Source organism: Dipodomys ordii, unplaced genomic scaffold (assembly GCF_000151885.1).
Source record: "Dipodomys ordii isolate 6190 unplaced genomic scaffold, Dord_2.0 Scaffold5, whole genome shotgun sequence".
Classification (NCBI taxonomy): Eukaryota; Metazoa; Chordata; class Mammalia; order Rodentia; family Heteromyidae; genus Dipodomys; species Dipodomys ordii.
This window is the reverse complement of record NW_012267221.1, coordinates 4,746,884-4,761,665: the sequence shown is the minus strand read 5'-3', so window position 1 is coordinate 4,761,665 and position 14,782 is coordinate 4,746,884. Positions and strand designations below refer to the sequence as shown.

Genomic DNA, 14,782 nt, shown 5'->3' with positions numbered 1-14,782 from the left:
CCTCCAGACAAGCTGAAGTTCACCAGTGTGACGGACTCTCTGGAACAGGTGCTGGCCAAAAACAATGCTCTCAACATGAACAAGGTGAGCTCCCAGCCACCCTCAACCTCCTAAGATTCCAGAAATGTTGTTAAGCTTTAGCAACTATGGATTCAAAATTATCCATGTAGGAACAGGATCACATTCAAATACATACTTAAAATCTTTTGAGTCAGAGATGGGAAACTTTCCGCCAGCAGCCATTTAGATATTTATTTGTAAAATAAATTGTAGACACAAAATGACAAATGATCAATATAGGTTAACAGGCTGCAGATAGCTCACAAGAGGAAACAAGCATGTATGCTTGTTTCCTCATGTACTAAATAATTCTGTGGGTTCTGTGGGTTTCACACAGCTTTTGGGCCAGGGTTTTCCCCATTTCTGGTAAATTGTCATTATGGAGTTTTAACCTTGATAACTAGCAATAAGACTTGAATCTCTAATGGAATACCTTCCATCCAAATATGATTTATTTTTTTCTAAGTAGATCAATAATAACCCTGCTTTAATATGATTTTTTTGTAGTCCTTGTCCCAATGATTTTTCAATCAAATCTTTTTTTATAGCGTTTATACACTGAAGCCTGGGAAAAAGACAAGACTCAAATTCACATAATGCCTGATACACCAGAGATCATGTTGGCAAGGCAGAACAAAATCAACTACAGTGAGGTAAGGACAAAAATTGTGCTGTTATACTGACTATGCTGGCATCATTGTTTTTTTTTTTATACTTGATTTTATGGAAACTCTTGGATCCAACTGCCATGGTAACTATGGCTCAAACACCTACTCAACTTTTCACTCATTGGGTTAAATATTGTATTTCATAGAATTCTGCAGGCAAACTCATCACATTATGTTTTCAGTTTACAGCTATTTCTACAGTTTTAGTGAAACTGAGTAGTACTTTGAACTTTTCAAGAACTAATGATCACTAGATAAAGGACTGTCTCATTGATACTAAAGCAGTCTTTTTATTTTCCTAAAATTCAAATTCAACTGAATATACTCTATTTTCATTTGCTAAATCTGGCAATCCTACCAATGAGGTATACCAATTCCCCACACAGGTGTTGAATAAAACTTAGATATAAAACAAAGAAGTAGAAATATAAGTCAAAATCTCCCCCTTTTTGTATACTAAAAGTAGATTAAGGAACATATTTTGTGAAAGCCAAGTGAGCCTGCTAAGTACACATAAAAGATAGGGTTTTCTGCCCAGGTATCAGCTACATGGGGACATTCAATCTGCTCCACACCCTCATAGAGGTGAGTGAGGCCCAGCTTACAAGGTATGAAGCTGGTTTCCAAAGGAAGATGAGGAGAGCTGAACGGCTCTGAGCATGTCCACTAACTCCATCCCCACCAGTCAGATAAGTCAGCAAGTCACTGTACCTCTTCAGGGCAGAGCGAATAAGAGAGACAAAGGTAAATAATCAAGCTTCTTTACATGAAAGTGCTCAAGGTGAGGAAGAAGTGTTTTCTATCAGAACACTGAAAAATAGTTATGTTTCAAGTAAAACTCAATTTTATAGATACAGGTTTTATAATCTTATGTAACTACAATTTAGAATATTAAAGTTGAGCTTATAGCCACATTAACTGTGTTTTAAATTATGCATTAGGTTTTTTAAAATATTATAAAAATGTTACTTAATTTTTATAACGTTTGAAGTAGTAAAAAAAATGAATGAGTATATATCTTAAGGCTAGAGGTTACACTCAAGCAATAGAGCCCCTGTCTAACAAATGCCTTCAAATCACAGTCCAATCCAAAAAAGTATGTATATTTTATACATGAATGCATAATATAAACATATTGTTCTGTCATTTCCTTTCCATTTATATGTATGAATTGATGCTTTGTCTATGAATCTATATTAGGGTGTATTGATGTATATTGATATATATTAATCTGCAAATTATATCTTTATCTGTAATAATGCATATGAAATAGATTAATATATCAATATAGATTAATATCCATTCTTATATCACATTTACTTCTAATGCTAGGGTTTTTTGGGGGGTATAATATAATGTAATTTATTTACTTTTCACTGTTTACAGAAACTTAGATTGTTTCCACTTCTTTTCCTTTATGAATTATGTTGTGAGTCACTGAGTGCCCTCCAAATTGTTGCTGTCCGATCTTTTCCTTTAACTCTTTGAATCTCTTTCTCTAGAGTCTGTATAAACTCGCCAATGAAGAGGCAAAGCAGAAAGGCTATGACTTGCGAGTTGATGCCATCCCAATTGTGGCAGCCAAGGCCTCAAGAGATATTGCCAGTGATGTGAGTATCTAGATATTTATATGGATTAACGGAGTAAGGAGAAAGCTTATCGCTAATCAAGAAGAATCCAGATGCCAGTTATAGCAACATTGACTTGTTTTTTCTAATCAATTTTTTTTCTTAAAAAAACACATATTTTAACTCAAAATAATCTAGCTCTCATTAGGGGAGGAAGTATCTTAACTGTGATATAAAATTGAATCCAAATCTATACTTTTTATATGTATAGTTTTGGAAAATTTACCTTCATATTTTGAGCATGGAGCCTTATGGAAATAAGGAACTATTAGAAGAGGCATAGCTTGGTTACACACATTGGTTCAACACCAGTAAAGACCTGCTTTAGCACAGGCTGGAAAAATTCACATTTTACCCAAAACATAATCTATATTTTTGCACACCTTTTCTTTGAAAAACTCATCTGATATCCTCCCTTTTCAGTTCTTTCAAAATAAAATACAAAGACAACCAAAAGAAAGAATGGTGAACTTGAGGTTTCTGCAGTCTCTGAAAGAAGCGGCCTCTTTGGTAGAGAATTTAGACCAATGTAAACATATATTAGGATGTGTGTGATAGTCTTGCCTAGAGAGAAAGTATCGAGTCAGCTCTTTTTATCCCACCAATAAAATGTTCTCCTGCTCAGGTATAGTTTTTTTTTTTTTCATTTAAGGAATTGTAGGCAAAACACAGCCTAATTTGATCTCCAACAGAGCAGGGCATGAGGATCAGAGACAAGGTCCAGTCAATTTCAAGGACTCTAATAACCCAGAGAAAGTTATCAGAGCCATATATGGGAGGGCGCATGGGAGGGCTAAGTAGCCAGGAAATGATATCTGCTGATTCAGGAAATAATGTTCCCAAAATCACATACATGAAAGATTTCTGGGTTGGTTACTTCACTAGCACAAGATGAGGAAAATACATCAAACCAATAATGATTCATTTTCTGAAAAGTGTTGCTGCCTTTATTTTCATTAACTTAGGTCTGCAAGCCCTAAGATTATATAATTCGACCTATCTTCCCATTAGATTATTGTTGTGAAGACTAATCAGAATTTAGGTTAAAGAGTTGAGATATTTAGATATTCCATTTCTCTTCAAGTTAACAATATTAAAACAATGAAGTTTTAAAGTAATTAAATTCTTTACTTTATTCATTTTTTTGTTTTTGAAACACCACTTTTCTTTCAGTACAAATATAAAGATGGTTACCGCAAGCAACTAGGCCACCACATTGGAGCTCGGGACATTAAAGATGACCCCAAGATGATGTGGTCCATGCATGTGGCCAAGATCCAGAGTGACAGGGAATACAAGAAGGACTTTGAGAAGTGGAAGACCAAGTACAGCAGCCCAGTGGACATGCTGGGGGTGGTGCTGGCTAAGAAGTGCCAGACTTTAGTCAGTGATGCGGATTATAGACACTACCTGCACCAGTGGACGTGCCTGCCGGACCAGAATGATGTCATCCATGCTCGACAGGCCTATGACCTCCAGAGCGATGTGAGTGCCTGAGATCCATGATAACCAGACTCATGGCAGTGATGCATAGCAATACATAGACATCTCAAGCTGGAGTCCTCAAAGGGTTGCCCTGTCTTATCTCTGTTCCTCATATTTTAATGCCCCTTATTTGATTTAAAAAAGATAGTTCAGAGCTGAACTCTGGTGGCTCACAGTGTAATTTTAGCTACTGAGACTAAGATTGGAGGATCATGGTTTGAAGCTGGCATAGGCAAGAAAGTCCCTGAGACTCCTATCTCTAATAAACTATGCAAAAAATTCCAGGAGTGGAGCCCTGGTTCAAGTGGTAAAGTGTTAGCCCTGAGCAAAAAGGCTCAGGGACAACGCTCAGGCCCTAGGACTGGCATACACCAAAAAAAGCAGTATCTTGAGATTAAGTCCAATTTTCCTTTTATTTTAAGGCATGGACAATAAAGTTTAAGTTTTTCTATCACTTGCATTTTTTAAATCACTTGATATAACAACTTCCGTAATACTTGCTTCTGTGCTCTATCTCTGCAGAACATTTACAAGTCCGATCTTCAGTGGATGAGGGGCATTGGCTGGGTCCCCATTGGGTCTCTGGATGTGGTCAAGTGCAAGAGAGCCACGGAGATCCTGAGTGATAACATCTACCGCCAGCCTCCAGACAAGCTGAAGTTCACCAGTGTGACGGACTCTCTGGAACAGGTGCTGGCCAAAAACAATGCTCTCAACATGAACAAGGTGAGCTCCCAACCTAGGGGAAAATAAAACAGGCCTTTATGTCATTTTGAATGATTATGATTAGGTTAGGTTTCTTATTTCATCTAATTAAATTGCTATTAAAAATAATGACTTGGTTGAGTTCTCTATTGCTTTATGTCAGAATTCCAAATACAAGCAGGAGAATTTCTGCTTTGGTATCTTTTGTATAATACCCACTATGAATAGGATAACTGCTTAGGGCTCAAATTGTTTGAAGTCTCTTAGCATTATACATCGTTTGATATCAAGCTTTATTTCCTATGGGAGCATAGAACAAATAAATATGATGAAAATCTAGAAATGGCATATCCAGCTATATTTTCAGTTAGTAACTAACAAGCCCAAACAAAATCACAGGAAGGATTTGTTACTGTAGCCAACATGGATACATGAGCATGCTTGGGAAATACCTTTAATTTAATACAGGTGTGGGAGACTTCATAATGCACATGTATTTGTTTTATGTTTACATGTTTTTCCTTAGTGTACATTTTCATTTAGTTACAGTAAACCATAAAATCAACAAGGTTGAAAAGAATGTCTATCTCACACAGCACAGGTAGCAGAGGCTGGCTGTCAGTGTTTCCAGGACCGCTTGCATGAAACACTCTGGTTTATAACAAAATTTTGTTTCTAGTTCATTAACCTTCTCATCTTTCACAGCGCTTATACACAGAAGCCTGGGACAAAGACAAGACCCAGATCCATATTATGCCAGACACACCGGAAATTATGTTGGCAAGACAGAACAAAATAAACTACAGTGAGGTAAGACCCTTTGGTTTCTTTGTTTCTTGTGGCCACTATCCATCTTTGCTAATGTAGGAATGTCAGTCAGGAATTTGAATCATTGTATAGACCAATTAGTTTAGTTTTGCTTGGGGGCTTTATTTTCTTTTTCTCTTTTTAAATAATCACCTTTAGTTGTACAAAGGAGTTGCCATTTAACAAAGCAGCTTATAGATACAATGCATCGGTATCACCCTTTTCCAGCTTAGTTTTATTTTGATGCTCATTATCTTACTTTGAATATAGATACCATTATATTAAAAAATAGGTAGAAAAAATAAAAATAGGTAGAAGCTGGGCACTGGTGGCTCAAGCCTATAATCCTAGCTACTCAGGAGGCTGAGATCCGAGGATCGAGGATCGTGGTCAAAGCCAGCCAAGGCAGGAAAAGTCTATCTCCAATAAACTATCTCCAATAAACCACTCAGAACCGGAAGTGGTGCTGTGGTTCAAGTGGTAGAGCCCTACCCTTGAGCTGAAAAGCTGGGGACAGCACCCAGGCCCAGAGTTCAAGCCCCATGACCAGTAAAAAAAACCAAAACAACAAAAAAAAAACAAAAAACAAAACAAAGAAAAGGTAGATAGCTGAGTACCAGTGGCTCACACCTGTAATCCTAGCTTCTTAGGAGGCTGAGATCTGAGGATCACAATACAAAACCAGGCTAGACAAGAAAGTCCACAAGACTGTTATATCCAATTGACCACCAAAAGCTGGAAGTGGAACTGTGGTTCAAGTGGTAGAGCCCTAACCTTGAGCAAGAAAAGCTCTGGTCCTGAGTTCAAGCCCCAGGACCAGCACGCACGCACACACACACACACACACACACACACACACACACACACACAGGAAAAGGTAGATTGAGTGCCTATACCACAGGAGGAAAAAATTCCTAATAGTTAAATATTAATGACTGAACTATGTGGTCATTTTAGTTTAAGACAACTATTGCTATTTATCAAGTTAGAACTTGTTTGAAAATTATTCTATTTGAACATGTCCTTAATTACCTCAATTATAAAGTGGGAAAAAATCTTTGACTTGAAATTCTTTTGTGATGACAAAGTGAAGTGAAATATATATGCCTAGAAAAGAGACTGGTGCAAAATACTCACTTAATAAACTTTATTTTTTTTCTCTTTATTCTCAAGTCACAATGAAGATTTATATTGGCTTAATATACTCAAAGTAACTTGAGGTTTTTTTTTTTAACTTGAGGTTTATTAACAAGAACTGAAATGAGATTTTTTTTTCTCCCATCCTGAGGCTTGAACTCTGGGCTTGGGCACTATCCCTAGAGTGCTCAGGCTAGCAATCATGAGCCATAGCACCATTTTGGATTTTTCTATGATTTGATTGGAGATGTGAGTCTCACAGACTTTCTACTTGGGCTGGCTTTGAATTGTGATCCTTAGACCTCAACATCCTAGTAGCTAGGATTTTAGGCCTAAGCTGCTGGTTCACAGCTTGAAATGAGGATTCTTTCACATTGGTCAAGGACTATGAAAAAAAGTTCTTTTATGACCTGTCTTAATCTTGCTAAATTTGTCATTGAAATTGATTGGTTAATGACAGTCTAAGAGAAAAAAATAAGCTTTGCAGTCCAAAAAATGCATTTGTGCCTTAGTCAATCATGCCTAAGTCAAGAAGTTACCTTATCAATTTAAGAATCCTGATTTCTTACATTTTGATGTCAGCTGGCAGACTTATTTTTGGGTGGAGAGGGCTTGACAGCATTTGAAAATTTAGATATTTGTTCTCAAGATTTGGGCAAATTTATTGTATTACTCTTTAATTACTTTTGCCTGTTGGAGGCCTAATTAGGTGGCACACTTCTATTGCATAACCTTGACAAATAAAATAAAAGCAGGTATGATTTTTTGTTGTTGTTCAACACTGCAGAATAGAACCAAGGATAAAGCTAGTCATAAATATTTGATTGGCTTTAGCTTCAGTCTCTTTGAAATGAGCAATTCTCTTTTGGCTATAGAATCTTTCTGTGAGATTCACTTCGCCAGAGACGTCTGACTTAAACTAAAACAGATGGAGTTGGCTTCTATTCTAGACTATACCAGAAGCTCTTAAGCCTCTCTCTTATTTACCTCAAGTTCGTGTTGAGGTAGGGTTTCTTTTCAGACTGCCAAGAGGATAATGGGCTTATTTTTTTGTTGCTGTTAATTTCAAAAACCTTCAGCTAGATTTACTTTCATTAAAATTGCAAGATTATGTTAATTCCCTAAGAGTTGTTTTCTGAAGGTTAGGTTTCAGAATGCCCTGTGTGAATTTTGCTTCTCAATATATTGTTAATAGTATCTGGATCCCATACTTTACTCCATAAATGTAAAATAAATTTAAAAATGCCTGTTTTTTTTTCCTTTTGGAGCCTTATTACCTCTTTTACTTCTCCTGAATTAAAAAAAACATACTAAATAAACTTTAAAATATTGCCTCGAAGATAATGATAATTATGCTATCTGAAACAATATTTCTCCTCTAAATGTTGAAAGAATTAAGAAATTTGGCCTAGAACAAGGGAGTGATTTGAACACATTTCCCTCCAGTTATACTTTGAAGACATATTTGATCATTTATGCAGCAATAGGAAATTATAATAGATGAAGTATTTGGTTTCCCTGTTATAAAGGAAATTTAAGAAAAATAACTTTGAATTTTATCTGAAAATACCCAATGTATTCTTATTTTTACTTCAACATTTTCTTATAAACTATTACCTTAAAAAGAATATTAAACTATCATAGCCTAATAATCTACATTACAAATATATAATAGCGGAGGAGGCAACAATGCTCGATAGGAAATGTCCTCATTACCTTACTCCTATAACTGTAACCCCCTCTGTACACTATTTTTACAATAAAAATATACAATAGCATCTCTTAATGCCTCTGTACCATATTTAAAATTCAGATATTAGTCCATCATTCTTAACTCAATATAATTTTTAAATGGGGCATTAAAATGCATCATTTAACTTTGTTTTTGTCACTCTTTTTAATAACTTTTCTTACATTTGAGATTTTGTGTTTACTGAAAAGTAACTGAATAGTACAAATAAAAAAGATAAAGCCCTAATGATTAAAGTGCCTTCAACTTCCACCAATATATTCTGCCTGAAGTACTTCTGCCTTTCAAGCCTCCTTCCCCCTTCCACAGACATTTGCCATCGTCTTAAAATAGGATAAGCACTATATAGAGATGAGGAGAAAATAGACCAAAAACTGGAACTTGTACTCACTCTTGAATTGAATTCTATATGGATATAAAGGACACTGTTGAAACAATTGGTTAAAAGCTCTAAATAATCAGTTTAGTAGACAATAACATTGTAAACTATTTTCAGAGATACATGATGAAGCATTTATAAGCAACCTTCATGTCTATAATTTTTTCTTAATTAGTTCAACAATTGAAAGTAAGTAAAAGCCAAGCACCAGTGCTAATGCCAATAATTCTAGCTCCTCAAGAGGCTGAGACCACAACAGTCACAGTTTGAAGCTAACTAGGGAAAAATAGTTTACTAGATTTCATCTCCAAATTAATCAGCAAAATCCAGTGGCAGGTGTGGCACAAGTAGTAGAGCACTAGCCAAGCAAGCAAAGTCAGCAAACACAGGCCCTGAGTTCAAATCCGAGTACCATTACCAAGAGTGGGAGAGGAAGAAGGATAAAAAAGAAGTACAGGTAATAAACACATAAAGATGGAGAGCAGGAGAGTGCTACAAAATATGACAAAAATGTGCATAAATTGGCAGTTGGATCTTCAGTGTATCATTCTTATAATTTTCTTACAGGCTTGAAAATTTCCAAAATAACAAAATATGCACTTAAAAATATAAAAACATATATTAAAATATATTGTACTGAATATGATTATGTCGACTATTTTTTAAAAGAAAAAAAAGGTATATCTGTCCCAGTAGTTACTGTGAGCATAAATGAGAAAATTAAGAACAAAATTGCTAACCAATTTGTGCCATAAAAATCTTTTTAAATCAATGCACCATGAGCTCCTTCAAGTCATAAAAAATCTTTTTAAGTAGCCATGCACCAGTGGCTCAGGCCTGTAATCCTAGCTACTCAGGAGGTTGAGATATGATGATCGAGGTTCAAAGCCAGCCAAGGCAGAAAAGTCCATGAGACTCCAATTAACCACCAGAAAACCAGATGTGGGGTTGTGGCTCAAGTGGCAGAGTGCTCTCCTTGAGCTGAAAAGCTGAGAGACAGCACCCAGGCCCAGAGTTCAAGCTCCACAACTGAAAAAAAAAAAAAAGAAATATGATGCTTAGCAAAGGTTTTTCTTTGTTGTTGTTGTTGTTGTTCTTAATGTACTATGCAATTTTTTTGGTTTCTTTTTATGTTCTTCCACCATGGTATATCCCTGTTGTCACTGTACTTGATTTCAGTGCCCTGCATCATGTATATACATTTATGCAATCTGGGGAGGAGAAGGGGATAACAAAATGCTGGAACAAGGACACAGGATGACCCATTGCAACAATGATACTCACACAACAGTATACTGAAAATTGAATCTTACAGCTTGGGGATAGGGGAGGATTAGGGGATGTGGGCGAGGGAAGGGATAGTAGGAGAAAAACAGAGGAGAGGGTAACAATGATAGCCAACTAATGTACTCATTACCTTCTCCTCTGTACAGCATCTTTACAATAAAATAAAAATTTTAAAAATCTCTTTAAGATATGCAATACAGGGCTGGGAAGGTGGCTCAGTGGTAGAGTGCTTGCCTTGCACGCCTGAGGCCCTGAGTTCGATTCCTAAGCAAAAAGAAAAAAGCCAGAAGTGGCGCTGTGGCTCAAGTGGTAGAGCGCTAGCCTTGAGCTGAAGAGCTGAGGGACAGTGCCCAGGCCCAGAGTTCGGGCTCCATGACCGGACCCAAAAAAAAAAAAAAAGAAGGTATGCAATACATTTTTATTTATTAAGTTCAAAATTTATTTTATAAATTATATTTTTCTGGGCATAGTGGTGTATTGCTATAATATCACTACTCAGGAGGAGTACTGTGAATTTTAGGCCAGCCTGACTACATAGCAAGAACTTGTATAAAAGAACATTTTCTGAAGAAAACCTTGTTTTGATTATTGACTACCAATATTAGCCATTATTTTAGATTTCATGTTTTAAAAGTTTGTAGAAAACAGAAAAGGTTGTTGAAAACAGATTTGTTTAAAGCTAAAAAAAAAAAGGCTAAAGAATATTGGTGTTGATGATTTGTTGACGTATGGTTCAGACCATGTCCCAAGACACCCCCATGTTTTGCCGTCTGTCTGTGTCTGCCCTTTTATAGAATCCAGCACTGGTGCCTTCCCAGTGCAAAGACAATAGAAACAAATAGAACCTTAGCATTGTTGCTTTTGTGATTCATTGATCGCTGGTACCTGCTATCCCTGGGCCTGTTAACAGTTTCCAGCAGATGATACACATGAGGGGGGAGCAAATAAATATATGCAGAGCAACTCAGAAGCAGCAGTTCAGCATTGCTTTGATGATGGACACATTTCCCTAGTGGTGGTGGTATATCTCATCAGGTAATGACGTAACAAAATTGTTCCTCATTCAAGCCTGGAGTTGACTGCAGTAGAATTTCTTGATGGTTTTATGAAAAGAGCAAATGCTAAAAAAATAAAAAAAATTAAGAGTCATCAATTTAATGTCTAAAATCTACAAGGAGTTTTATAAGGCGAAGCTGTGGTGTTAAAAATGCATCAAACATGTAACGTCCATGTTCTATTTTTGACAGAAATAAAGTTTGGGAGCAAATTCGTGAGTTCTCCATCTAAAAACTACTACTTCTCTCCTCAGAGCCTCTACCGCCAGGCCATGGAAGAAGCCAAGAAAGAAGGCTATGACTTGAGAAGCGATGCCATTCCTATCGTAGCTGCCAAGGCCTCCAGGGACATTGCCAGTGATGTAAGAATTGATCCAGTCACTGATTATTGACTGTTGGGCCAGCCACATGCTTAGAGAATCACATTACTGGAACCTAGAAGGCAGTCTCTTCAGTCATCATCCACCTTAACACCCTCTGTCACATAGGCAAATAAGTTGGGACTTAAGTCATTAAATACCTTGCCAAAGATCACAGGCCTCAGGGTATCCACGTCTCGATTGCAGTGTATGTCTTTTGGCCTCTGCTTAGTGGAAGTGAATGTCTCACAATTGTATGGGCATCTATTGAGTGAGTCCTAAATTCTCATGAGCTCTGCTTGGGATATACTCAAAGCAAAGATGCTAGGCACGAATCGAATTAGTTGTTGTGTAATCGATCTTCAGCTATTTTTTATCTTGCAAAACTAAAATTCAATACCCATTAAATCACAAAAATTACCCATTTTTAAACTACCCTTCCTGGATTATAGAAGAAACTATTTCTTCATCTATCCTTAAAAAAAAAAGAAAAACAATTTTAATGAGCCGTGTAAATGCATGTGTGCCTGTTTCTCACTCATGTGAAAACTTCTGAGGCACTGTCATCGCTTGTCTCTATGATTGGCCTGTCCCTTTCATTCTGCAGCTTTATTACTTGTTGCTAGGACATGATTCTCTGGCATGTGTAAGGCATTGTCAGAGAGTTCAGTTAAAATGTGTTAAGAATCACACCACCAAAGGCTTCAGGAGTAAGCATTCTCCAATGTGTAGTATTCCTGCAGCTCAGCTGAGAAAACCTCCAATTAAGGCTTGTAGAGAAAAGCATCCTACAGAAAGAACAGCAGGGACCAGCCCTCAATGCCTCTTCCTTATGTTCTGTTTGCTCTTGCAGTACAAATACAAAGAAGCCTATCGTAAACAGTTGGGTCACCACATTGGTGCCCGTGCAATACATGACGACCCCAAGATGATGTGGTCCCTGCACATTGCCAAAGTACAGAGCGACCGTGAGTACAAGAAAGAATTTGAGAAATACAAGACAAGGTACAGCAGCCCAGTAGACATGCTTGGTATTGTTTTGGCCAAGAAATGTCAGACCTTGGTCAGTGATGTGGACTACAAACATCTTCTACATGAATGGACCTGCCTGCCTGACCAGAATGATGTCATTCAGGCACGGAAAGCATATGAACTCCAGAGTGATGTGAGTATCCCTAATGCTGGCTCTTCATGCTAAAAGGTCAGAGGCTTGCCTTTCAGTGCCAATGGACTGGCACTAGATTGGTGCCAAGGGACTGGAATCTGTATATTTCAAGCAATGTACAATGTCTGAAAGGAGTTTCCATTGGAAATACTATAATATGTTTCAATATGTTTTCCCTTCTAAAAGTTATATGCAAAGAAGGAAATATATATTATTAATTCTATATAGGTATGTATTTTTTAGTCATTCAGGCTTTCTTGGAATCAAATACAATTTGTATATCATTGTCAAGCTGGTAGCTCATACCTGTAATCCTAGTTACTCTCAGGAGGCTAAGCTCTGAGGATCATGATTCAAAGCCAGCTCAGGCAATAATGTCCATGAGACTCTTATCTCCAATTAACCACCAAAAAGCCAGAAATAGAGTAGAGCTGTGACTCAAGTGGTAGAGCACTAACTTAGAGTGATAAAACTGAGGGACAGCATTTAGACCTAGATTTAAAACCCTAATAATAGCATACACACACACACACACACACACACACACACACACACACACACACACTATAGCTCTGTCAACTTGTCTAAAGAGCTGGAAATGTATGTGTGTTAGCAGAGCAGTATGGAAAGAATGGATAGTGTATTTTGTTGTATTACTTAATAAATGGTCACATTTTATATTTACTAACAAGAAAATACTAAGACATTCTTGGTTTGTGTTTATTTTAAATACAATCATTGAATACTTAACACCTGCCATGCCCTATTGGCATGGTAAAATAAACTAAATAAATACACAGTATCTTTATGATAGCACATTTTCTTTTCATATTTAGTATATTTTGTTCTTAATTTTTATAAATCTTCAAGATGAAAATTAAGGCAAGAGAGTTTTGTGATTGCAGTGCTCATATATCATTGGCCTGTGCATATGGTTTTATGAGGCACATTTTTCCAAAGGCTAATGAAATATTGCCCCTGTGTAAAAATCTTGTGATCCACTCAAGGGCAGCACTGTGTCTTTCAAAAAGGCTTTCAAGCCTGGTTCTGGTGACTCACTCTGTAATCTTAGATACTTGGGAGGCTGAGGATCCCAGTTTGAAGCCAGCTTGGGCATGAAAAGTCTGTGGGGCTCTTATCTCCAATAAACTACTTATAAAAAGCTTAATTGGAGCTGTGGCTCAAGTGATAGAGTGCTAACTTTAAACAAAAGAAGCTCAGAGACAGTGCCCAGACCCAAAAGCTGAAGCACCATGACTGGTATTAAAATTAATTAATTAATTAATAAGGCTTTTATCATTCGTGATGAAATCCTCTATAACAAAAAATTTCTAAAAAATATATATGTATATACTTAATAATAATATTGTGCAGATGAGTGATTGACCATGCTAGGAATTCTGTCCGTTCATTAGTACTTTTTATTTCATGAATCGGAAGCAGTAATTAATAGATAGTTCTTCTCTGTTGATCTTCAGAATGTGTATAAGGCGGATCTGGAATGGATGAAAGGCATTGGCTGGGTTCCAATTGGTTCCTTGGAAGTTGTTAAAGCCAAGAGGGCCACAGAGATCCTCAGTGATAATATCTACCGTCAGCGTCCAGACACATTGAAATTTACCAGTATTACTGACTCTTTGGAGCAGGTGCTGGCCAAGAACAATGCAATAAATATGAATAAGGTGAGAGTCTCCTCCATTAGCGATAAGAAGTAAGCAGAGAACAAGGTAAAAATTCCAACAAAACTATTGTATTTGAAGATCACTCTAAAGTTTATATTACTTTCAAAAATGTCAGTTTTTTAGCAATATTTAAAAATATTAAACTAATGTGAAGAGTGCTATGAAAGGGGCTGGGAAGGTGGCTCAGTGGTAGAGTGCTTGCCTTGCATGCATGAGGCCCTGGGTTTGATTCCTCAGCATCACATAATAGAAAAACCAGAAGTGGTGCTATGGCTTAAGTGGTAGAGTACTAGCCTTGAGCTGAACAGCTGAGGGACAGCACCCAGGCCCAGAGTTCAGGCCCCATGACCAACAACAACAACAACAAAAGACTGCTATGAGATAATTCTTTCCAAACATATTTTGATACTACAACCCAATTATACTTTTCAAAGCTGTTAAATTCTTTAACAACTAAAGAATTAAAGAATTTAATAAGGAACAAAAGAAGGAATTTATAGAGCTTTAATAAATTTGAGCTGGGAAGGTGGCTCAGTGGTAGAGCGCTTGCCTTGCATGCTCGAGGCCCTGGGTTCGATTCCTCAGCACCACATAAGCAAAAAGAAAAAAGCCGGA

General features: G+C 36.9%; 1 protein-coding gene across 1 annotated transcript in view; it reads left to right on the top strand.

Annotated features, from left to right (window-relative positions):
* Nucleotides 1-14,782, top strand: part of Neb (nebulin) — a 212,880-nt gene that overhangs the window by 94,319 nt on the left and 103,779 nt on the right. The window contains exons 62-70 of the mRNA XM_013027220.1: nt 3-84; nt 609-713; nt 2,231-2,338; nt 3,530-3,841; nt 4,364-4,567; nt 5,252-5,356; nt 11,216-11,323; nt 12,174-12,485; nt 13,964-14,167. Coding sequence (XP_012882674.1) covers nt 3-84; nt 609-713; nt 2,231-2,338; nt 3,530-3,841; nt 4,364-4,567; nt 5,252-5,356; nt 11,216-11,323; nt 12,174-12,485; nt 13,964-14,167 — 1,540 coding nt within the window. The remainder of the gene's footprint in view (nt 1-2; nt 85-608; nt 714-2,230; nt 2,339-3,529; nt 3,842-4,363; nt 4,568-5,251; nt 5,357-11,215; nt 11,324-12,173; nt 12,486-13,963; nt 14,168-14,782) is intronic.